Below are 23,472 nucleotides of genomic sequence, written 5' to 3' on the forward strand. Positions count from 1 at the left end.
GGTAACACGCAATTCCTCGCTCCTCAAGGGTCTCCCAAAACCACAGGCGGATGGGAGTCAGGGAAAATCGAAATTACACGCACCAAGCAAATACGCAAGGCTGCTGACACACGTTGGCAGTGATTTACCCTTCTATTAATTGCAAGGGCACGCGGAGTAGGTTAGTTGCCAGAGTTCCAGCCCAGAAAAACCGTTAATGTAGTTAGTCGCGTCCCGGTTGCAGCTCTGCCCTGGGCTGTAAAGGTCCCGCCCATTACCTGTGGCCAGCACGAAGGCCGGGACGCTGTGGAAGCGCACCGGTCCGTGGCTGCGGCCGTCCTCGCATGCCACGAAGGCGGTCACCAGCCCGCAGGGGCAGTGGATGTTGACGCGGGCCTCGCGGGTGCCCGCAGGGGGCGCCGGCACAAGCCCGAAGTCCAAAGCGAAGCGGCCCAGCGCCAGCACTGCGTGGCCGCACATGGAGCTGTAGCCCTCGTTGTGCAGGAACAGGACGCCCAGATGCGCGTCCGGCAGCTCGCTCGGGACTAGGACCGCCCCGTACATGTCCCGGTGCCCTCGGGGCTCGAACAGGAGCCGTCGCCGCACGTGGTCAAGGTGCTGGCGCATGTAGCGCCGCTTGGCCAGCAGGGTGGGCCCAGACACCTCCGGACACCCCGCCAGCACGATACGCAAGGGCTCGCCGCCCGTGTGCATGTCCACCACCGACAGCACCGGCGTCCCTGGATCATGCGGGGGCAGCCGGGGCACCGCCAGCGCGCTCTCCATGGTCTGCGTCGCGGGAGACGAGTACCGTCCCCACAGCTATGGCTTCAAGCCCGACCCCTACCCACTGACTCCGCGGGAGGAGGGCGGGACGCTAACCAGCCACGTCCGGGGGGGCGGGGTCTCGGAGCCTAAACCCGGAAGCGACGGAGGAACTTCGAAGCGGTCGCCCGGGTTACCGGGAGGCGGAGCCGCCGAGCTCGCTGTGGCCCGGATGTTCGGTGCGGCTGCCAGATCCGCTGATCTAGTGCTTCTCGAAAAAAACCTTCAGGCGGCCCATGGGTGAGTGGTCGCCAAGATCCCGGGAAGCGTTTCTGGTAGTCCCGGCTACTTTCCTACACGGCTGGCCTCGGGCTCGGCTCTTTGTAGGCGGCCTTCGGTTGGCGGCGCAGGCTCGCCCCTTGACCCCGCCCGCCCTCGGGCCGGGCTCCGCACTCCTGCCGGGTTGGGGTGGTCTCTGTCCCCAACGGGCTACTAGGGGAGGCGCGCTGTCTGCGGCGAAAGGCCAGGTCTTTGTTGTTTGGTCCGAAATGTCTCTTCAGTCCCTTAGTTTAATGTCGAGGGAACACTTGCTTGAGGGTTGACTTCGGAATTGAAAACGCGGGTGATAGTGCAGAAAAAACAGTAAAGCAGAAGCAAGTTGCTGCATAATTTGTCTACTGCTTCAACCTCAAACGTAGATTTATAGCGCCCGTCACAAAGGGCAGGACCGCTGCAAAAAAATGGAATCTTAAAACTTTAGCCATCGTTCGCTAAAGGAAATGAAAGGAGAAATTCAACAGTCGCTTGGAGCCTGGGTTTTGCTTAGTAAGTGATAGGCTGTTTATTTCAGTTCAGTTTATCATACTGGTTTTCAGGCCTTGGATTTTGAGAAACTTTAGATTATTGATATTCACGTGTATTTATTAAGCATCTACTGTATGTAGATTAAGCTTTACTGTATGTAAAGCCCATACAGAAGTTTCCAATTCTTTCTGCATTCTTGAAAAACCTGAAATATTCATTTTCATGTATTAATTTAGAACACTGTGATTACAATTGGTTACAAAAAAATAAGCGCCCATTAAAGAGGCCAGTGGGTTTAAAAAGCTAAGTTCGAAATTTGTTAAAAGCGAAAATATTAAACTGGAGGAATATTATTCAATGCTGCTTCTCTTTTGCTCTCAGCAGCATAAGGAGAAGGAAGTAAAAAGTCTGCTTGAATGTGAAAGGAGAGAAGGCACTGTAGACCAGGCAGTCTAGATTGTGAATTCGTGAATAATTTGGGAAATGATTGTTCAAGAATAGTCAAAAGATGCATAATTTTTCAGATTAATTCACATGTAGACCGCAGTTTGTTTTGAGACGGAGTCTCCTTCTGTAGCCCAGGCTGGAGTGCAGTGGCGCGATCTCGGCTCACTGCAACCTCCGCCTCCTGGGTTCAAGCGATTCTCCTGTCTCAGCCTCCCCAGTAGCTGGGACTACAGGCGCGCGCCACCACACCAGGCTAATTTTTGTATTTTTAGTAGAGACGGGGTTTCACCATTTTGGCCAGGCTGGTCTGGAACTCCTGACCTCATGATCTGCCCACCTCGGCCTCCCAAAGTGCTGGGATTACAGGCGTGAGCCACCTAACCGAGGCTGTTTGTTTGTTTTAATCAATGAATGAATGAAGGGAATCAGATGTCACTGATGAAGAAAACTTCCATAATTTCTTGTGAATAAGGTCAAAGACAACGTATTAGGTTCTTAGTTGTTGGGGTTTTTTTAAGTAAGGAATAGCTGCTTTTCCCCTAAGCCTTTAGATCAGGGGCTTAATTTTAATGCAGTGGTTTCTAAAATATTGGCCCAGTGACAGCCTTGATGAAATTTTCACTTATCCTCCACAAAAATGATAAAAGCTAGGACAATGTAGGAAACTTTTTATAAAGGTAATTTGCATACTTCTGTTATGAAATTATGTTCTCTCTGCTTTTCCCATGTGAAAATGTGTTCTGTTATGAACATAGGTGATAATGATAATTGTGTGTCTACATGTGGGTGCTTAATGTCCTGACTGGGCAAAATACAAGGTGGTGACCCTCTACTGGTGCTCTAATTTAAAAATATATGTATATTTGAACTTTATAATCAGTTAAACTCAGAAGTATCCTCTAATCATACCGGGTTAGGCTTTGAGTCCTGGGGATAGATCCTGCTCTGCTGGTTGAGGACCTTAATCATAAGTCACGGTATTAACAGCAAGGTTCCAGGATAACTGTCTGCAGTGTCACAGTGTAAAAGGAGAAATGTAAATTTAAAAATGCTTCAAGACTTTTGTCTAATACATATTATTCAAAAATTTGAAACTGTTATTTTTGCCAAATGCTTCAGCTATTATTGCAATTTTTTTTTATAATCACAAAAGATGTTACTATACTGGCATTTGTTTTTAAAAAGCTGTCGATATTCAACCAGCATGCCTTGGACTTTATTGTGGGAAGACCCTATTATTTAAAAATGGATCAACTGAAATATATGGAGAATGTGGGGTAAGTCTTATGTTTGTATCTTATTTCATTTTGTAAAATCTATTTGCTTTTGAAATATTTTCACATACAACATTTTTTGTTATTATACTTATTAATTTATAAAAGAATATGGAGGACCAGGCGCAGTGGCTCATGCCTGTAATCCCAGCACTTTGGGAAGCCTAGGTGGGTAGATCACTTGAGGTCAGGAGTTCGAGAACAGCCTGACCAATATGGTGAAACCCCATCTCTGCTAAAAATAGAAAAAAATTAGCTGGGCATAGTCGTGTGCGCCTGTAGTCCCAGCTACTCGGGAGGCTGAGACAGGAGAATTGCTTGAACCTAGGAGGTGGAGGTTGCAGTGAGCCAAGATTGCACCACTGCATTCCAGCGTGGGCAACAGAGGGAGACTCCGTCTCAAAAAAAAAATAAAATAAGGAAATATAAAAGAATATGGAGGCATTAATATAGTCATTGTTTATGTTGGCATTTTGATGTCTATATTATTTTTTAAAACATTTAATAATTTTATAATAATTTCTAATTTATGATTTGGTACCGTGTCTTGTACAGTAAGTTGAACATCATGAATCCAGAACACTTATCTGCAGTTATTCTTACATAATGTTAATAACTAGGTTTTTCATTGAATGTTAGTCAACTATTTTAGTAACTTAGTAAAAGGAATCTTCTAAGAGCATTGTACAGATATAGCACATACAATATAGATTTTATTTTACTTATGCCCTCTTTTTTATTTCTAAAAGCTGCACATGTAAACTTAAATATTTAAACTGAAATGGGATGTCTTATAGAATGATTTGGGGGGGTGTTAGTGTTGTAAAATAATATCTGTACACAAAATATTGGTTTTATATATTATAGGTATGCCCAAGAGGACAGAGAACGAATGCACAGAAATATTGTCAGCCTTGCACAGAATCTCCTGAACTTTATGATTGGCTCTATCTTGGATTTATGGCAATGCTTCCTCTGGTTTTACATTGGTTCTTCATTGAATGGTACTCCGGGAAAAAGAGGTTAGCACATTTCTATGAACATATCTGGCTGGACTAATGTTGGAATAATTATCACTCAGAAGACCTTATTAAGTAATTATGCTTCTTCTGTTTTAAAAGTGGTAAACATATTTTTCTTTATCTTCAGATTATTCTTAACTGTGACAAGAAAACTTAACAATAGGGCATGACTTAGTAATTTTTAAGGGAACTGTCCTTAATCTGTTTTACTCTCAGTGATCTTGAAGGAATACTTTTACTTCTCAACTATAATCCTTATTGGTTTTCTACACAAAATTGGTTATGATTACAAGCTATTTATTGTTATGGAACACATTCTTTGTAATTTAATTTAATACTAATAATCTAGTATGATGTAGTTAAAAATGATATAGCTGTAACCTAATACAAAAACTCATATTAACATATTAAATCAGCACACATTTACTAAGCACTGCATTTTATGTTTGGAAGATCAGGGAAGGAGATATAAAAATAACTGACATGGCTTATAGTCATAATCTTGTGGAGAAAACAAGTGTGTACATAATTATAAATCAGTCTTAGAAATGTAGTGGAAGAGTTATAAACAAAGTACTCTGGAGTTACAAAGAATAGAGAGATAAATTATGCCTCATGGGATCTGAAAGATTTCAAAAAACGAACATTTTAGGCAGAAGAAACAGCATGAATAATGGCATAGAGGTATGAAATATGTGATCTGTGGTAGGCAGGAATGGAAGTAATCTGGGGTAGTCAAGAGTGGGTTGCAAATGAAGAAAAGTAATATAAAGGGGAGTAGGAAAGATAGGTTGAGGCCAGAATGTGAAGGTTCTTGATAAGCATGTGAACTTTAATCTGCTGGGAATGGGAAGTCAAATTCTGCCTTACTGATTTTCTTTTAGTTCCTCCAACTTCTCAGGATCTTTCCTACTTTAGGTTCTTTCCCTTCCTCCAAACTCTTTCTGCTGTCTGAAATACTCTCTTCATCTGACTGCAGCTTGTTACCTAGCTACCTTCTTTTCCTTCTGATTTCAGTTTAAAAGTCACTCAGAAAGTTGAGTACTAAAAACAAAACAACAACAACAAAACAAAGAGTGCTCAATTAAAAGAGAAAAATAAGGAAGACAGCCTACTTTCTATTCTTTCCTTCTAGGCCTCTGGGCCTGTGGTCGGACAGGCAGTCTGAAAGACTTCTGAAATGCCTTCAAGCCTTTTTCTCATTGTCTTGGCTATTAGCACTTGGCTCTCTTTTAGCCATGCTAACCTCTCTAGCAAGTTGCTGTACAGCCTGGTTGAATTCCTCTCCTGAAAATGCTCCTTTCTTCTCTACCACATGGCCAGGCTGCAAATTTTCCAAACTTTTAGAGTCCGCTTTCCTTTTTAAGTATAAGTCCCAATTTTTAAGTCATTCCTTTGCTCCCACATCTATCTGATCATAGGCTGTTAGAAGCAGCCACAGCACATCTTGAATGTTTTGTTGCTTAATGATTTCTTCCACTAGATACCCTAAGTCATCACTTTTAAGTTCCAACTTCCACAGATGCCTAGGACATGGACACAATGCAGCAAAGTTCTTTGCTAGGGCATAATATGGATGACCTTTACTACAGTTCCTGATAACTTCCTTATTTCCATGTGAGACCTCATCAGCCTGGCCTTCACTGTCTACATTTCTGTCAGCATTTTGGTCACAACCACTTAAGGCTCTAAGATGTTCCACGCTTTCCCTCACCTTCCTGTCTTCTTCTGAGACCTCCAAACACTTTCAGCCTCTGCCTGGTACCCAGCTCCAAAGCTGGGTATCTTTATAGCACTGCCCTACCCTTCAGTTTCAGTTTTCTGTTAGTCCATTTCCATTACTATAAAGGAATACCTGAGACTGGGTAATTTATAAAGAAAAGAGGTTTAATTGGCCCATGGTTTTGCAGGCTGTACATGAAGCATAGTACTGGCATCTGCTTCTGGTGATGGCTTGAGGAAGCTTACAATCATGGCAGAAGGCAAAGGGGAACCAGTGTGAGAGGAGGCAGGAGGCAAAGGGGAACCACATGGTGAGAGGGGGAGGAGGTACTTCTTTCATTTTTTTTTATGTTTTATTAATTTTTTAATTTATCTTTTCGTTTTTATTTTTCGAGACAATGTCCTGGTTTGTCACCTAGGCTGTATTGCAGTGGTGTGATCACTGGTTACTGCAACCTTGACTTCCTAGGCTCAAGTGATCTTCCCATCGCAGCCTTCCAAGTAGCTGGGACTACAGGCGTGTACCACCATACCCTGCTAATTTTTTATATTTTGTAGAGACAGGGTCTCTCTATGTTGCCCAGGCTGGTCTCGATCTCCTGGGCGCAAGCAGTCCTCCTGCCTCAGCCTCCCAAAGTGCTGGGATTATAGATGTGAGCCACCATGCCCAGCCACCAGGATCTTTTAAACAACCAAATCTCACATGAACTCACAGAGTGAGAACTCACTCATTACTGTGAGCACAGCTCCAAGTCATTCATGAGGCTTCCACTCCCATGACCCAAATACTTCCCACTAGGCCCCACCTCACTGAGGATTACATTTCAACATGAGATTTGGAGGGAATGAGCATCCAAAAAAATCACTCGGTATTTGAGTGAATCATTTATTGGTGAAGGTCTGGTGTATGGAAGTGGCATCATTTGATGTATATTTTAGGAAGAAAATTTCTGTGGAGGGTAGGTAGATTAGAGGTGAGATATTTAATAGAAGACTGTTGTCAAAGAAATAGACTATGGTAGTTGGAATGGAAATGGAAAGGATGGTCAGATAGAAATAGAATCAGCAGTTTTCTGGGGCCTACCTAATAAATCCGGGGTGGTTATTTACATTGGGAAAGCATTTATAATTTTTTAGAATAATTTATAAAAATACTTTAAAAATAGCAGCTTTCATCCAGTTTTTAATTTCTGTTATATTAATAGAATGATGAGAGATGGGGTGAGAAAGGAGATATGACAAAGCTGAAATAGAATAATTGTCCAGTCAATTGGTGGGAAGTTCTCAGCCCACAGTAAAGAAGAGCTAACAGGCATAGGTATGTCTTCACCAAATGCGTTTGAATTCAGACGTCAGCTATGTTTTGAGGGAGAGACTTGAAGCAGAGACTAGAGGGTGGTTTGAGGGAAGGCAAGGAGTGACTAATGCTCAGACAGGAAAGGAGGTGGGTTTAAAAAGAGGGAGTTGTACAACTGTGCTTTGCCTAGGAAATTGGTAACAAGGACCACAGGGGCCATCTCTTACAGTTTCCTGAAATTTTGCACTTACCGTCCAGATAGATTGGGGCTGGAGGTGTCTTAACAAATGTTCATAAAAACTGGGGATAACCCCTGAGCTGATCTGGAAGGATGCATGGTTTGGCAGATAGGTAAAATGTGTTTGAGGTGGAGGGTGATGCATGCCTAGATGTGTGGAGGCACAAGTGAACTTAAAGTCATTTAGCATGGCCAGGAAATATAGAAGACGATGCTGGTGAGGGGTATTTTTCCAGAAAGACAAAAAGACTCAAAATTAGTTTAATGAGAGGAGTTTTAAAATTGTATTTCATTTTGTAAAGATTATGTGTCTGGCTGTAGATAGGTTGAAAGAGAACATGACAAGAAGACCAGTTAAGAAGGTTATCAAAGTAATGGCAAGAAATAATGAAGTTGGGATTTTGCCTCTGAAAATATTAATTCTATAAGGAAGCAAAATGTCAAATTATGTAATGTGAATGTGTGTTTATTTATGTTTTCAGTGTTTTCATCTTTGTAAAATGGCACAGGAGTTCTGTTTCCAACAATGTGAGTTAATTAGGAGCTCCAAGTGACCCACCTGCATGAAATAACTAAAGTCTGGGAAAGATAAACTATGTGAGACATTGCTGGTCCCAGCTGGAGATGGAGAGATCTCCAGGAACTCTTCTCTTTCAAAACACAAACCAGCCCACCCTGAGTTAGGCCAGAGTGACAAGGCAGGCAGTTGGGATGAGAGGGTTGTCTGAGGTCAATTGCTGGTAGCAGCAGTGTTATCTGGATACTGAATCTTGGGTAGCCTCTGCTAAGACTAGACCCTCAAGGGCCTGAAGCCTAAGGTAGTAGTGGCCATGGCTGCTGACAAAAGTAGCAGAGCCTCTTTGCTGGAAAGCTTCCCCATTCTCAATTTAACCCTATGAGACTCTTGCTCATTAAGATCTAGTAATGGCCTCATAGTCTGTGGTTACTAAATAAAATAGCACTAGGACTTATTGGTACATGCAACAAACAATATATTTATGCTCTGAGAGGACACAGATAATGGACTTTCACCTACAGGATATGTAACTGCTACCTATAAAGAAAGTAAGGATGTAGTCACAAGCTGTCCATAACAATAAGATTATTAGGAATAAATACATGTGATGGGGAAGAAAAGGAAACTTTTAGAAATGAAAGTTTATACTTGCCAAAATAAAAAAAAAGGTAGTCAGCAGATTAAATAGTTGAAGATAGAATTGGTGAACTAGAAAAAAATGCATATAAATAATGGAATATTGCACTGAGAAAGAAGGAGATGGAAAATCAGGTGCAAGAAGGTGAGATCCATGTTGGGTAGGTGTGGGAGTGGTCCAGGCTTAAAGTCTTACACCTCACAGAAGCCAGTCTCTCTTATAACAATTCCATGAACTTCTGGGGTCCTGCAAGTGACATGCCAATTATAAGAGTCACTGAACTCAAGAAAGCCAAACCATGGTATCCCCATCAGGCATTTATAGTTCATTTATGGTTCTCCCCAGTCGAGATATAATTTACCAGGCAAGGATCATTTGTATCATAAGCAGTGTTGCCTAGCAATGTAGTTGACATTCTATCCTTATCAGGCTTCCAGAGGAAAAGAGCTAGAGAGTTACCTGAAGCCCAGATTCTCATGCACAGCATAAATGTTTTGTTAAGTCTTTGCCCAAAGTATCTAATTAGGGTCTCTGGAAAAATAGAGACTATGAAGGAGAGCTGCTATTTTTTTTTTTTTTTTTTTTTTTTTTTTTTTGAGACGAGTCTTGCTCTGTTGCCCAGGCTGGAGTGCGGTGGTGCGACCTCGGCTCACTGCAAGCTTCGCCTCCCAGGTTCATGCCATTCTCCTGCCTCAGCCTCCCGAGTAGCTGGGACTACAGGCGCCTGCCACCACGCCCGGCCAATTTTTTGTATCTTTAGTAGAGACGGGGTTTCACTGTGTTAGCCAGGATGGTCTTGATTTCCTGACCTCGTGATCCACCCACCCTGGCCTCCCAAAGTGCTGGGATTACAGGCGTGAGCCACCACGCCCAGCCAAGGAGAGCTGGTATTTTAAGAGATAACTGGCTTCAGGTTTTACAAAAATAATGAGAAACCGATTCACAGATCCCAGAAGCAAAACACATCCCAAGCAGAATAAATAGAAATTCACACCTACATGCATCATAATTAAACTGCAGAATACTGAAAACAAAAGAGAAGCCATATGGAAGAGAACCAAGGCACACCTGTTAACAGCCTTGGTTGCGCTTCCAGCTAACAGCCAGCACTTACTGCAGCCATGTGAGTTAGTCCTTTTAAATGCTGCAGCATGGTCAAGCCTCTAGACCAGTGCTTCCCAAATTGACACCATGTGGAGCAGAAAGAACTGCCCAGTTGAGCCCAGTCACATCACAAAATAGTGAGAAATGATCAGTGGTTCTTGTTTCAAGCCACTAAGTATTGAGGTAGTTTGCTATGCAATGATACATAATGGAAACAGTGTTCAAGTAGAAAACTCAAAATCACCTATAGACTAGATATTAGAAATAACAAGACAGTTTAATAAAAAGGTTGACTATAAGATAAATATATGAAACTATTTCCTATATTCCATGTACAGTACAAGTACTGTGACATAGCTCAGACCGTTAAGTTACATAGGATTTATCTGAGCACTTGACAAGCCAATTTTAAAATTTATATGGAAGAGCAAAGGGCCAGGAATAGCCAAGACCACCAAAGAAGTAGAAAAAATGTATGTGACATCAAGGATTATGATCATATTATTCTTCTGGCTCAGGAATAGATAAATGGACTCAAGAAACAGAATAGAGACCCAAAACACAGACAATTATATATGAAACTTTATATGAAAGAAGTGCCATGGCAAATTAGTTGGGAAGGTAGGGGTGGGAAGGAGTACCTGTTCAGTAAAATGCTGCTGCTGGGACAATTGGCAATTCAAATGGGAAAATGTGAAGTTAGATCCTACCTTACGTTAGGCACAGAAATCTCTTCTAGGTGAATTAAAGATCAATGTGAAAAGCAAAACCTTAAAATTTGTAGAAGAAAATTTGTGTGTTTGTGTGTGTGTGTGTGATACACACACATCTCGGTGTGGAAGGACTTTTTAAAACATTTAAACTGCTAAGTAGAAAAAAAAAAGGCTGGTGTATGTTTATAAAAAGGCTTCACAAAGAAAGTGAAAATTGAGCCCACAAACAGAGGTACACATTTGCAACACATTTAACTAACCACAGAATGGATAAACAAATCACAGTATTGTCACGCAGTGGAATCCTAACATAATAGCGAAAACGACTGAACCTCAGCTATAAGCAATAACATGGATGAAACTTGGAAATGTAATTTTGAGTAGAAAAAAAATCTCAGAAGACTTCCATTAGTGTGATATCATTCAAAAATAAGCAAAACTAACCAGAATAGTTGTGAAGCATAAATACAATTGGGATAAAAACTTTCTGGAAAAAAGTGATAAAAGCAGTTTGGTACATGGTTGCCTCTAAGGGAGAGACAGAGGTATGGATGGGGAGGAACAAAGAAGTAGTTACAGATTGTGACAGTGTTCTAGTTATTGGGTAGGAGATGAGCTTATAATATTATAATTACTATACTTTATAACAAACACATGTTACATACCATCTTTTATGTGCATATTAAGATTAAAATGATACACAGATAACTAAGAAATTTTTAGCAACAATTTGGCAAGATACTAAAGATGCAGGGTAGATATAATTTCTGCTTTTCTGTTACACATTTAGATAATACTGCTACAGTGTTATTTATCCCTTTTGAGAAAAAAGGGTTATACTCTTGAGTAGTTTTTGTTTGACTTTTCTTATAGATTTAGAAATCTGTATCTTGACACATGTACATGTTTTATTAAAGCCATTTAAATATTGCAATTTTTCTAGTAATCATGCCTCTTTTCCTTCTCTAGTTCCAGCGCACTTTTCCAACACATCACTGCATTATTTGAATGCAGCATGGCAGCTATTATCACTTTACTTGTGAGTGATCCAGTTGGTGTTCTTTATATTCGTTCATGTCGAGTATTGATGCTTTCTGACTGGTACACGATGCTTTACAACCCAAGTCCAGATTACGTTACCACAGTGCACTGTACTCATGAAGCCGTCTACCCACTGTAAGTGTTTATTTCGACTTAAGATCATTTTTTTTTTTTAATCTCTGAGGATTATTATAGATTTTATGGTGTTTGGAGACAAAAAAGGTGTGGGTTTGAGTTCTGGGTCTGCCAGCGGCTTTATTACCTTGAACATGTAAACAGCCTCTTGTAACCTCAGTTTTCTCTTTGATAAAATAGGAATAATGATCCTTATAAGGTGTCGTGAGGATTAAATTAATCCACACATTCTAGATACCATATAACTTACATATAGGAGGCACTTTATAGTAAATGGCATTATTACAGTGTTTGGATTAGTGTTTTTTCTTTTTTTCTCCCCAAATAAGTGTAATTTCTGTTAGAATGTTTTGTTTTCAAAATATTAAATTCATAAAATTCTGTATGCAATTATGCCAGACTATTCCAGTTTCAGAATTTTTATGAATTTTTGTAAATTCTAGAACTAGAAAATGAATCAAATTCATTTTGATATTTTTTGGGGGAAAGGGAAAATAGAAGTCTGGTATTTATATTCTCATAATTGTAGCAGGCTTTCAGTACATAATATGCTCAGGGAAATTAGTCCTTTTTGAGCAAGTTCTTAATAATAAAACATCAAAAACATAGAAATGCAAATAGGTACAAAACAACCAGATATCTTAGAAAAAATGAAAATCTTCTTTTCTACCTGCCAGTTTTTTGTTTGTTTTTGAGACAGAGTCTCATTCTGTCACCCAGGCTGGAGTGCAGTGGCACGAGATCTCGGCTCACTGCAACCTCTGCCTTCTGGGTTCAAGTGATTCTTGTGCCTCAGCCTCCCAAGTAGCTGGGATTACAGGCATGTGCCACTATTCCTGGCTAATTTTTGTATTTTTAGTAGAGAGATGGGGTTTTGCCATGTTGGCCAGGCTGGTCTTGAACTCCTGGCCTTAAGTGATCTACCCACCTTGGCCTCCCAAAGTGATGGGATTACAGGCGTGAGCCACTGTGCCCGGCCTCTCCCTGCCAGTTCTTAGGTATGGCAAATTATTTTATAGATATATATATATTGCTATAATTTATATATAAAATACTATATAAAAGACTGATAATGTCCTTTTTGTTGATTCATTGATTCGTAGAGCTTAACTCTAAGCATTAATTACCCTCTTGTCATATAACTCTCCTGAGGCCTTGCATAACTTAACGTGGTCCTATTTGGAAAACTTAATAAATGAATTGAATATTATATTTAAATAAGATATAATGTAATCTTATTTAAAACAAAATCAGACTTATTTACCGATAGTCTCATTTATGTTATTTATTATAATATTTATAAAGCCTATTACAGTAGGAGGGTCAGAAAATATAAGATTAGAAGAGAAATGGCAAACAGGTACTACCAACCCTCATCTGCACCTGTAATAGTCACTTCTAATTTATTATAGCACTTTTTCTGCTGAATTGAGTGTAGCCTAAGAATCTTGTGGCAGCACTCTCTGTCAATCAGAATCATCACACAGCTTCATTGATTAGGACATTTTTTGTCTATTCACTATCCCTGAATCAAGATTGTTTGTTTTTCTTCCTCAGCACCCTTACCAACAGTCATTGTAGAACAGCTTGCCTGCCTTGTTTTATTAATTATACAAAACAGTGATTTTTAAAATTATGAGATATTATATAGTATCTTACAGCATTGGGTTTAGGCATATTGTTTATTTACCTAAGCATTCTAAATATAAATGGATGGTCAGACTGGGCTAAGCACTTCCGAAGGTTGTAGGGCTACCACAAGTTATAGTAATTTTTTTTTTTTTTTTTTTGCAAGTCAGCAAAAAGCAATAGCACACAATTACCAGAAACCTTTGGAACACTAGTGCATTGACAAATGAAGACTGTTTTTCCCAATGTATATATAGCCTAGTTTCTTACAAATTGAAAAATACCACAGGACTTTACTGATAATTATAGTTTTAAGGGGAAACAGATTAGATGAGGCATGAAAAAACATGTAAGCTTCTATCATTATAACTTACTGCAAAAAAAAAACTTTTACATTACTAAAACTTTAAGAATGAGTTATGGAAAATGAGCAGTTATTACTGTTATAGCAGTAATTAGCTTTAGTTTGTCAAATTTAAACTATCCCCACATGTAGGCAGCATGGATTGAAAGAGGGGAAGAGTGGAATGGGATGAGGTGTTCTGGTGGAAGGCAGGAGTGGGAAACGTAATCACTTCCAGAAACTAGTTTCCTAGTTCATTTGGAGAAACACAGGATGGTTTCCTCCTGATTACAGTGAATCTTTTTGGAGCTCTTAAGGAATTACAAGTTGTGGGAATGGACAGATTTTTTTTCTTTTGCTGTTGATAAGAGGTAGCAAACAAGACTAGGAAACTAATTCATTAGAAGAGGTAACACATAATGGTTTCCTCTTGATTAAAATCATCTTTTTTAGAGCTCTTAAGGAACTACAAGTTGCAGGAATGGATAGATTTTGTTTTCTTTTGATGTTGTTTGGGGGTGGTATAACAAGACAAGAAAATTATCACCCAAGAGATCAAACATGTACTAATGCATTACTGTACAGGACTGAACCTAAAAGCATCATAGGAACACAGGATTATGGTATCATGATGCTGTGTGGGGAGGAAGCACGTGGTCCGTGATCTGAAATGACTGCTGACTTCCTAGGACACTCCCCTGTATAGGGAGAGGGTTCGAGTAGCAAGATAGTAAAAATGATTTGAAAATACTCAGGAAAATTAAGGTAGAACTATGTGGATAAAAGTCCCATTATTCAAAATAAAGTGCCAGAAATCTGGTGACACATAGCTCTTTCTACAGCTTTTTTTTTCTGATTATAAAAATTACATTAAAAATGGGACATTCAAAAACAGAATAAAAGCACACACAGAATAAAATAATCTGTAATTCTATTCCTTGAGATGATTCTGCTAGAAATTTTATCTTTCCAGTTTTATTTCTGCATGTGTATGCATTTTAAGGAATATTAAGGCTATACTATGACATGCTATCTTGTAAGTTTTTGGCACTTAATGTATTAGGCACAGTTAATTTTGTTAACATTTATTTCATAACTAGATTTATATGTCTGCATAATATTGCAGCGTGAATATACTATAAAATATAACCAGTTTCTTACATTTGAATATTTATTTTCTTCTGGACTTTATTATAAGTGATTCAATAAAAATCCTTGTACAGTAGGTTTTTTTATGTATCCCTGGTTGTTTCCCTTGCATAAATTTCTACAGGTAAAATTGCTGAATGAAAAAGGATAAACAGTTTTAGGATTTTTGGTACATATTTCCAGACTGCCTAAGAAAGCAACCATTGTACCCTTGCTAGCCGTGTATGACAGCCTGTTTGGCCAGCTTTCCGCCAATCTGAATATCCAATGGATAGAGTAAATATGCTTTTTAAACCTTTTTTAGGCTCTTTCATTTAAAAATGATCAAGATTAAAAACGTTTTTAAAACATTTTTGATGTTACAAATTCTCTATTTTATTTTACAGATATACCATTGTATTTATCTATTATGCATTCTGCTTGGTATTAATGATGCTGCTCCGACCTCTTCTGGTGAAGAAGATTGCATGTGGGTTAGGGAAATCTGATCGATTTAAAAGTATTTATGCTGCACTTTACTTCTTCCCAATTTTAACCGTGCTTCAGGCAGTTGGTGGAGGCCTTTTATGTAAGTTTGATGGGTAAAGTCAATGAAATATATTTATTATTGTATGTAGTAATATTTCCTCTAGATTTAATTTTGGAGCTTTTTCCTTAAGATAGTTTGTTTAATCCTTTTTTTTTTTTTTTTGTGATGGAATCTCACTCTATCACCAGGCTGGAGTACAGTGGCATGATCTCGGTTCACTGCAACCTCCGCCTCCTGGGTTCAGTTGATTCTCCTGCCTCAGCCTCCCAAGTAGCTGGGACTACAGGCACGTGCCACCACACCCAGCTAATTTTTGTATTTTTTTTTAGTAGAGACGGGGTTTCACCATGTTGGCCACGTTGATCTCGATCTCCTGACCTCATGATCCGCCCACCTCTCTTTGCATTTGAAGTTCATGACCAAATTAAAATATTTTAAAAATCTAAGTATGTAATAAGAAATAAAAACTGGTTTTTATTTAGGAATTTATGAAAATTAGTCTCGATAATGTATACTGTTTATTATTAAGTAGGGTCTTAGGTTTCTAAGTGTATTTATGAAAACCTTTTATAGTAAAAAGTCCTCAATATATCTTTTATTTTAATGTAACCATTAATTCATTTTTTTAGTAACCATTTAGACCAAACTGTGACTCAAAAGAATAAAACAAATTCACTGTTAAAAACTTCACTTACTACCAGGAGATAAAGCAGGCAAGCCAGTGGCTGAGAAAATGGTAGTGTGGTTCTTTTGAATATGTGACATTGAACATCCCAAGGATGTTGGACACCATCCTTTATATGGAGCTTGGTAATGTAATTTGGTAATATAGTTTGAGAATGTAATTTGGTTCAAGGTGATGGTGGGGCTTGAAGGTAAGACCAAGGGAACCAGAAATTCTGTTATCCGCCATATTCTGGTTTACAGATGAACTGTTTCATTTGGCCTGCACAGGATTTGAAAATCTATAGTTCCCTCTAGCTCCTCTATTTCCCTGTTAGATTTGGCCCATTCCCTTATACCTTCCTGGCTACCCTCTTTGTCATTTGAGGTTGCCATTCTTGCTCTAGGGAATAGGGACCTGTTCTTAAAAGGATTTAGGCAGAAGAGTGACATGATTACATTTGCACTGATTTGCACTAATTTGGGCTTAGTTAGAAACTTCCTCTTTATTCCTTTTTACTGTATATGGCTTTTTACTACAAGGTCTTAAATTTGTATCATTAGCAACATTGTTTAGCTACTTATAAGTATAGTTTTTGTTTTGTTTTGTTTTGAACAGTTGATTGAGGACCTAATCACTGTCTATGAAATAAAAAGTTATAAATGTCAAATAAGTCATTCAGTTCTTTAGTAAGTTGGAATCAGGCCTGTATAGATAATTCAGTTTCTAGCTTTCTAGCTACTGAATCCTGAGTTAACATTTGAAATTGTTCCAAATGGGTTCTACTGCAATGATAAGTAGTTTCATAAACTGAAGTCATTTACAAATAATGTATGAAAAAAATTCAAAGTTTTTTTCTCAATTTGTCCATTTATTTTAGTGTGTTATAAATTTGAAACATTTTAAGAGAAAAGTGGTGTTTTAGAGGAAAAAATTTGCTTAAAGTATTACTGTACTGTATTTAAAGTAGAGATTGCAGGAATTTTGATATTAAGAATACTGAATGATCTCTTTATCCTTTAAGGTTTATTGCTAAATGACCTTTTCTAAAGATTAATTAAAGCTGAGTTACTCTTATAGATAACCTTTTTCAACTGAGGTTCCCCACCTGGACCACAAAACACAGAAAATTATTTGACCATTTTTTGAATTCTCCTAAATTTAGTACATAACTGGTACTATTCTAGAATGCAGAGGAGAGAAGTTAATTATTTACATTCACTGGATGCCTTAAGGCAAGGTTCTTCAAAGCTGGCCCAAGGATAGTTTTTACAATTTTTTATGGTTAAAAAATCAAAAGACTTATATTTCTAGATGTGAGTATGAAATGTATGTTTTATTGTCCATAAAGTTTTTATTGGAACACAGCCGTGCCCATTCATGTATGTATTCTCTATGGCTGCTTTCCCACTACAACTGCAGAGCTGGGTAATCGAGACAGAGAAATGCAGGGCTGAAACTATTTACTATCTTGCCCTTTCCAGAAAAAGCTTGCTGGCCACTGCCTCAGAACCTTAGGTTGTAAGTCTCACAGAACTGGTTGAGAAAGGATTTGACTCTAAGGAAAATTACTATTTGAATTTATTTGATGGTTTATTGAGAAAATTTGTTTCATTTCCAACATAATACCAATGCTTATCTTTCAGATTACGCCTTCCCATACATTATATTAGTGTTATCTTTGGTTACTCTGGCTGTTTACATGTCTGCTTCTGAAATAGAGGTAGGAAGTCTTTTTTTCCTTTGTTAAAGACCTTTTTTGATAAATTTGACAATTCAATATCAGAATAGTCCATATGATATGATATAGTACAACTAATTGTTTTAGTAATCTTTGGCTGATTGATGCCACTTGGTAGCTTTTGGCTTGTTAACTTTATGAAAAGTTGTGTACTGGACTATATATTTCCCTGGGAAATTAGCAAAATAGTGAAGTACTCAGGCCCAACTATCCAGCATGAAGGAGAAATGTCATTTCACATAATTTTCCCATGTAGCAAACATATAATTATTGAAATGTTGAAACTTATTAACACTATTTTGAGAAAAACCATAAAAATGTTTTATATTTAGAACTAATTTTAAACTTTATTTTACAATGGCAACATTAATAGTCATCAGTAATTGTGCATTCCATATCCTTCTGTGTTTTATCACAAATTTTATTTTCCTGATTATGGATGTTTACTTTTACCCCATAATGTTTGGGGGATTTGGAGCTAACATTAATAGCCACATTATTCTGATACTGTTACTTTTTCACAGTATTCATTTTGTACCTCTAAGATTTTAATATTTCAGTGGAAGGCCACTATTATAAAGAACTCCTTTTAAAAAATTGTGTATGTCTTTATTTTCAGAATATTTTTGGCCAAAAAAGTATCTTTTGACACATTTATAGTCACTGGGTAGAATAGAACATCATATCATAACGTTTATATTTTCAAATATTCTATTCTTAAGGAACTAAGCTATTGGTTAAAACCATGAAGAACAAATGAGAAGTAGTAGTGTATTTGACTCTATATCTAGGGAAAAATGTATTCATTAAACTTTGAATCAAAATGGGCATTCTTGTACATTATTTGTTCATATGCAATCTGACATTTTCTTTCTAAAATAATTATATTTATTATTGTTACTAATATATTAGTAACTGTTATACATATTACATTTAAATGATTGCTTTTAAATACGTTAATGGCTCTGATTTAAGAACTCTTTGTTCTAAGGCCAAACTCTAGAGGAAGCAAAAGTATAAAGTGTCTCAGTACTCTTCCATCCTATACTTGCTAATCTAGGGACTATGAACTGTCTCACACTACCCATGACAGTTGATCTGTGCTTTCTCATAATTCCTAACGTAAGAGAAAACTCAACCAAGAGAAAATAAGTTGTAAACTATTTTGGAGTGGTTACTGCTGATGCCACTTTTTCTATTACCTTAGTGAGAGAGTGAGTGGGGGAAAACATCTAGGAATCATAGTGACTTTTAGGTAGGATAATAGTGGAGGAACTAGACAATATTTTTATAGTGATTATTCAGTTGTTTTCATCTGTAGATGATCCTCATTTTTCCTTTGTAATCATCTTTAACCAGCATTGAAATATAATTAAAGAAGATAGGAAAATTAGTTTTGGCACTTTTATCAACTCTAGGGAAAGATTTGAGGGAGAAAGTAGTTGGATATTTGGATATTTGAATAAAATGAGGTTTTTGGTTTTTTTTTTTTTTTTGCGGAGTCTCACTCTGTCACTTAGGCACGAGTGCAGTTGTGCAGTCTTGGCTCACTGCAACTTCCACCTCTCGGGTTCAAGTGATTCTCCTGCCTCAGCTTCCTGAGTAGCTGGGATTACAGGTGCATGCCACCACACCTGGCTAATTTTTGTGTTTTTAGTAGACGGGGTTTCACCATGTTGATCAGGCTGGTCTCGAACTCCTGACCTCATGATCCACCCACCTCGGCCTCCCACAGTGCTGAGATTACAGGGGTGAGCCACCACGCCTGGCCTTGAATTTTTACAGCTTATCCATAGTTAAGAATTAGCTATACACTGTTAAATTAGCTTGAACTTATTTGTTTCTCTGCCCCTGTGAATCTCCTATATAAAATGTTCACATACTTCAGTTAGTATGAATCAGAAATGGGGACCTAAAACGGAAAAAGACAGCTTAGTACTGGTTGAGTTGATGAGCTGTTTAATAAGAGAAAGTTAGTAACTAACCTGTTGCAAATTACGTTTTAATGTGTTTATTAGCACATTTAGATATTTTGTATTTCATTCTTCTAATTTCTGCATAGTATACAGGTGTATTAAGGATTAAAAGAAAATCAGAGTGTTCATGTGTCATTTCTGCCCCCTTACTATTCATGCAGCAGGCTCCAGGAATGTTAGAGGTTAAGGAGGTTGGGTTTCTGTACCTCCTATTTCCCACCTGTAGATCCATAGCAACAGTGGATCAGGGCAGGAAGCAAGCACATAAAGTGGAGTTTCCCTTCTAGTTCGTATCTTTGAGAAGAAACTATAGTGTTTCCAGGAGTGAATGATGGCATAGACTAGGACTTAAGAGACATGATGACGTGGCTTTCGTCTGGGTGCCTCTACTGAGTGCTTATATGACCTTAGGAGCCTCACTTTCCTCATCTATAAAGTGGAGTGGCTAGACTGAGTGATTTCTTAAGTCTTTTTTAGCTCAAACATTTTATGATTCTGAGATTATAAATAATACATTTTATATTAAGTTATATTAAATTACCCAGCTGACTTAGCCTGATAATCTGTATTTCTCTTTTCTTTCTTTTACAAAATTATATAGAACTGCTATGATCTTCTGGTCAGAAAGAAAAGACTTATTGTTCTCTTCAGCCACTGGTTACTTCATGCCTATGGAATAATCTCCATTTCCAGAGTGGATAAACTTGAGCAAGATTTGCCCCTTTTGGCTTTGGTGCCTACACCAGCCCTTTTTTACTTGTTCACTGCAAAATTTACCGAACCTTCACGGATACTCTCAGAAGGAGCCAATGGACACTGAGTGTAGACATGTGAAATGCCAAAAACCTGAGAAGTGCTCCTAATAAAAAAGTAAATCAATCTTAACAGTGTATGAGAACTATTCTATCATATATGGGAACAAGATTGTCAGTATATCTTAATGTTTGGGTTTGTCTTTGTTTTGTTTATGGTTAGACTTATAGACTTGGAAAATGCAAAACTCTGTAATACTCTGTTACACAGGGTAATATTATCTGCTACACTGGAAGGCCGCTAGGAAGCCCTTGCTTCTCTCAACAGTTCAGCTGTTCTTTAGGGCAAAATCATGTTTCTGTGTACCTAGCAATGTGTTCCCATTTTATTAAGAAAAGCTTTAACACGTGTAATCAGCAGTCCTTAACAGTGGCATAATTGTACGTACCTGTTGTGTTTCAGTTTGTTTTTCACCTATAATGAATTGTAAAGACAAACATACTTGTGGGGTCTGATAGCAAACATAGAAATGATGTATATTGTTTTTTGTTATCTATTTATTTTCATCAATACAGTATTTTGATGTATTGCAAAAATAGATAATAATTTATATAACAGGTTTTCTGTTTATAGACTGGTTCAAGATTTGTTTGGATTATTGTTCCTGTAAAAAAAAACAATAATAAAAAGCTTACCTACATAAAATTTCAATGTTTTGACACTTAATTGTTGTTTGGCACAATAGTATGGAAGTAATTCAAACTGGTAAATAGTTTCCTCTCATATCTCGGGTATATATACATACCATATTTTATTGATCCAGAGATAATTATTTCACTTTGTGACATCTCTGAATTAGGATGCATCTTACAACTGATGGCTTATTAGATTTAATGAAATACAGAAGATACACAGTATAAAAAGGGTTTTCCTGTGGTTGGTTTGTGGTTTGTGATAGGTGTTCTGTGATGTTTATGCTTTGAAGGCCTTAAGACTTATGGTTGCAACCATGGAAGCAAAATGAAATTTTTAGCTCTTAACCTAAAAACCTGACCATGTTCATCCATTTTTATTGTTTAGAAGTTTATTTACTGATACTTGGTGGAGGTTGTGTGAATTAGTTAAATTTTAAATGTTTAAGACTTCTATTAACAGCTGCAAAATATGAAAGTAAGTGCACTCACTTTTCCTGTAGTTGTCTGTCTTTTGAATTCACAGTAGTTGTATCCTTGAGTTATTTTGTTAATGTATTTTTCTCAGTACATTTAACCACTGGGAAATGAACCCTTGTACGAATGTGTTTCTTCTTTTCTGTAGGAATAAAAAATAAATATAAAAATTTTATTTGTATTGCACATGTTTGGGGGGTTATTAATGTTCATTAAAATTCTGAGTTGCCCAGAGAATCCTCAATTGGGTAATTGTATAATCGGGGTAGAGTAGGGAGGGTGTCATGTGTCTGATTACTAGGACTATATCTTCTGGTCCACTTGGGGCCATTTTTACAATCATTTTTTTCATATGTCCTGTTCTAGCAGAAAAGTATATATGCAAAAGAAGAAATTATAATTACAAGGCCTCACGGGCAAATAATTTCCAGAATACTTAGTATGTATCTGCATTTTTAATTTGCTTTGGTAAAAATAAGACTAGAACAACTTATAGCCACTGTAGTTGCTAATTTTCCTAAATAATTTGTTAAAACGTGGTCATTAGAAATTTAAAAATCAACCCTTGTCTTTGCTAAGTTTTGACTTAGGCGCTTGTAGCACATCACAATCCTCATCACTACAGTGTATGGTACTTTTGCTAACCAGACCTGAAGAGGTAATTTAAAAGTCAAAATACAGGTTGAATATCTCATATTCAAAAATGCTTGAGACCAGAAGTGTTTCGAATTTCGGGTATTTTCAGATTTTGGAATATTTGCATTATACTTACAGTTCAGTATCTGTAATCCTAAAATCTGAAATCTTAAATTCTCAAAGAGGATTTTCTTTGAGCGTCATATTGGTGCTGAAAAAGCTTTGAGTTTTGGAGCATTTTGGATTTTTGGATTTTCAGACCAGGGATACTAAATCTGTGTTTTCTTGATTAATTTGGGTCAGTTGATAAATTTAATAACTACCTTGTTATATATTTGTCTAAAACTATTGGTTTGCGAGACTACTGCACATTGAAGCCATCTGGAGAGATTTAAAAAAATAATGCGTGGGCCCCACACCCAGAGATTCATGTTGAATTGGTCTGTGAGCACAGGGAATTTTTTTTTTTTTTTTTTTTGAGACGGTGTCTTGCTCTGTCACCCAGGCTGAAAGTGCAGTGATGCGATCTCGGCTCACTGCAAACTCCACCTCCTGGGTTCAAGTGATTCTCATGCCTCAGCCTCCCAAGCAGCTGGGCTTATAGGTGCCCGCCATGACACCCAGCTAATTTTTGTATTTGTAGTAGAGATGGGGTTTCACCCTGTTGGTCAGGCTGGTCTTGCACTCCTGACCTCAAGTGATCTGCTCACCTCAGCCTCCCAAAGTACTGGGATTACAGGCATGGGCCACCACGCCCAGCTGAGCACAGGGGTTTTTTAAAATCTCCAGGTGATTCTAATGTTTGAGAACCACTGATCTAAACTCCTCCTATTTCAGATCTTAATTTTTGCAAGAGACAAGTACTGGGCAAATGATTTTCTTTCTTCTCACTGAAATTTTGATTCTGCTTTAATTATAAGGAGGTGTTTTTCTAGACTCAATCAAAATGTAGATGATTGTATCAAGCCCCTCATCACAATAACAGAGATAACTTTGACAGTTAATAAATTGATTTTTTTAATGTTTCTTTTAAAGTACCTCATCCTAAAAATGTCTTCCATAGCCCATGTATCAATATATTTGGTTAATACACAAATTATTTATGTAACCTAACATAATATATGATGTAATACTCAAGGACTTTTGTAATTTTAAGACAAAATTCTTTTTACTTTAAAAATAACTGTA

At 37.8% G+C, this 23,472-nt stretch overlaps 3 protein-coding genes across 17 annotated transcripts in view; 1 reads left to right on the forward strand and 2 right to left on the reverse strand.

Moving 5' to 3' along the window:
- L3HYPDH (trans-L-3-hydroxyproline dehydratase) overlaps window positions 1-891 on the reverse strand; it is a 31,705-nt gene extending 30,814 nt beyond the window's left edge. For 3 of the 4 annotated variants that reach the window (XR_010130759.1, XR_010130760.1, XM_063697870.1), the window contains exon 1: window positions 258-765. Coding sequence is in view for 2 of the 4 variants with exons in the window: in XM_063697870.1 (XP_063553940.1) it covers window positions 258-765 (508 nt within the window). In the remaining 2 variants the exon portion in view is untranslated. Of the gene's footprint in view, window positions 1-257 lie in introns of all 4 variants that reach the window. The other variant, XM_004055243.5, reaches the window with a different exon arrangement.
- Window positions 424-21,818, forward strand: JKAMP (JNK1/MAPK8 associated membrane protein). 5 transcript variants are annotated; one of them, XM_004055241.5, is made up of 8 exons: window positions 975-1,044; window positions 1,443-1,569; window positions 3,181-3,272; window positions 4,137-4,291; window positions 11,489-11,695; window positions 15,203-15,384; window positions 17,656-17,732; window positions 20,328-21,818. In XM_004055241.5, exons 2-8 carry the CDS (start codon window positions 1,524-1,526, stop codon window positions 20,544-20,546), a joined length of 978 nt encoding a protein of 325 aa, XP_004055289.1. In that variant the 5' UTR covers window positions 975-1,044; window positions 1,443-1,523; the 3' UTR covers window positions 20,547-21,818. The 5 variants fall into 5 exon arrangements, with proteins under 5 accessions (XP_004055287.1, XP_004055288.1, XP_055217911.1 ...); XM_004055242.5 differs by having other exon boundaries at window positions 3,199-3,272; XM_004055239.4 differs by lacking the exon at window positions 1,443-1,569 and having other exon boundaries at window positions 424-1,044.
- CCDC175 (coiled-coil domain containing 175) overlaps window positions 21,019-23,472 on the reverse strand; it is a 72,250-nt gene continuing 69,796 nt past the window's right edge. For 7 of the 8 annotated variants that reach the window (XM_055361934.2, XM_055361933.2, XM_055361931.2 and 4 more), the window contains one exon: window positions 21,019-21,790. In XM_055361934.2, coding sequence (XP_055217909.1) covers window positions 21,714-21,790 — 77 coding nt within the window. In that variant the 3' untranslated portion in view covers window positions 21,019-21,713. The remainder of the gene's footprint in view (window positions 21,791-23,472) is intronic. The other variant, XR_008671492.2, reaches the window with a different exon arrangement.

The sequence above is a fragment of the Gorilla gorilla genome, chromosome 15, assembly GCF_029281585.2.
Source record: "Gorilla gorilla gorilla isolate KB3781 chromosome 15, NHGRI_mGorGor1-v2.1_pri, whole genome shotgun sequence".
Classification (NCBI taxonomy): domain Eukaryota; kingdom Metazoa; phylum Chordata; class Mammalia; order Primates; family Hominidae; genus Gorilla; species Gorilla gorilla.

What these genes read in the sequence shown, in the direction of transcription:
- JKAMP (XM_004055241.5), top strand. Translation starts at nt 1,524, where the DNA reads ATGAAAGGAGAAATTCAACAGTCGCTTGGAGCCTGGGTTTTGCTTA. An exon ending in AAATATATGGAGAATGTGGG is followed by an intron (nt 3,273 to 4,136) that starts GTAAGTCTTATG and finishes TATATATTATAG; the next exon opens with GTATGCCCAAGAGGACAGAG. An exon ending in CATGAAGCCGTCTACCCACT is followed by an intron (nt 11,696 to 15,202) that starts GTAAGTGTTTAT and finishes TTTATTTTACAG; the next exon opens with ATATACCATTGTATTTATCT.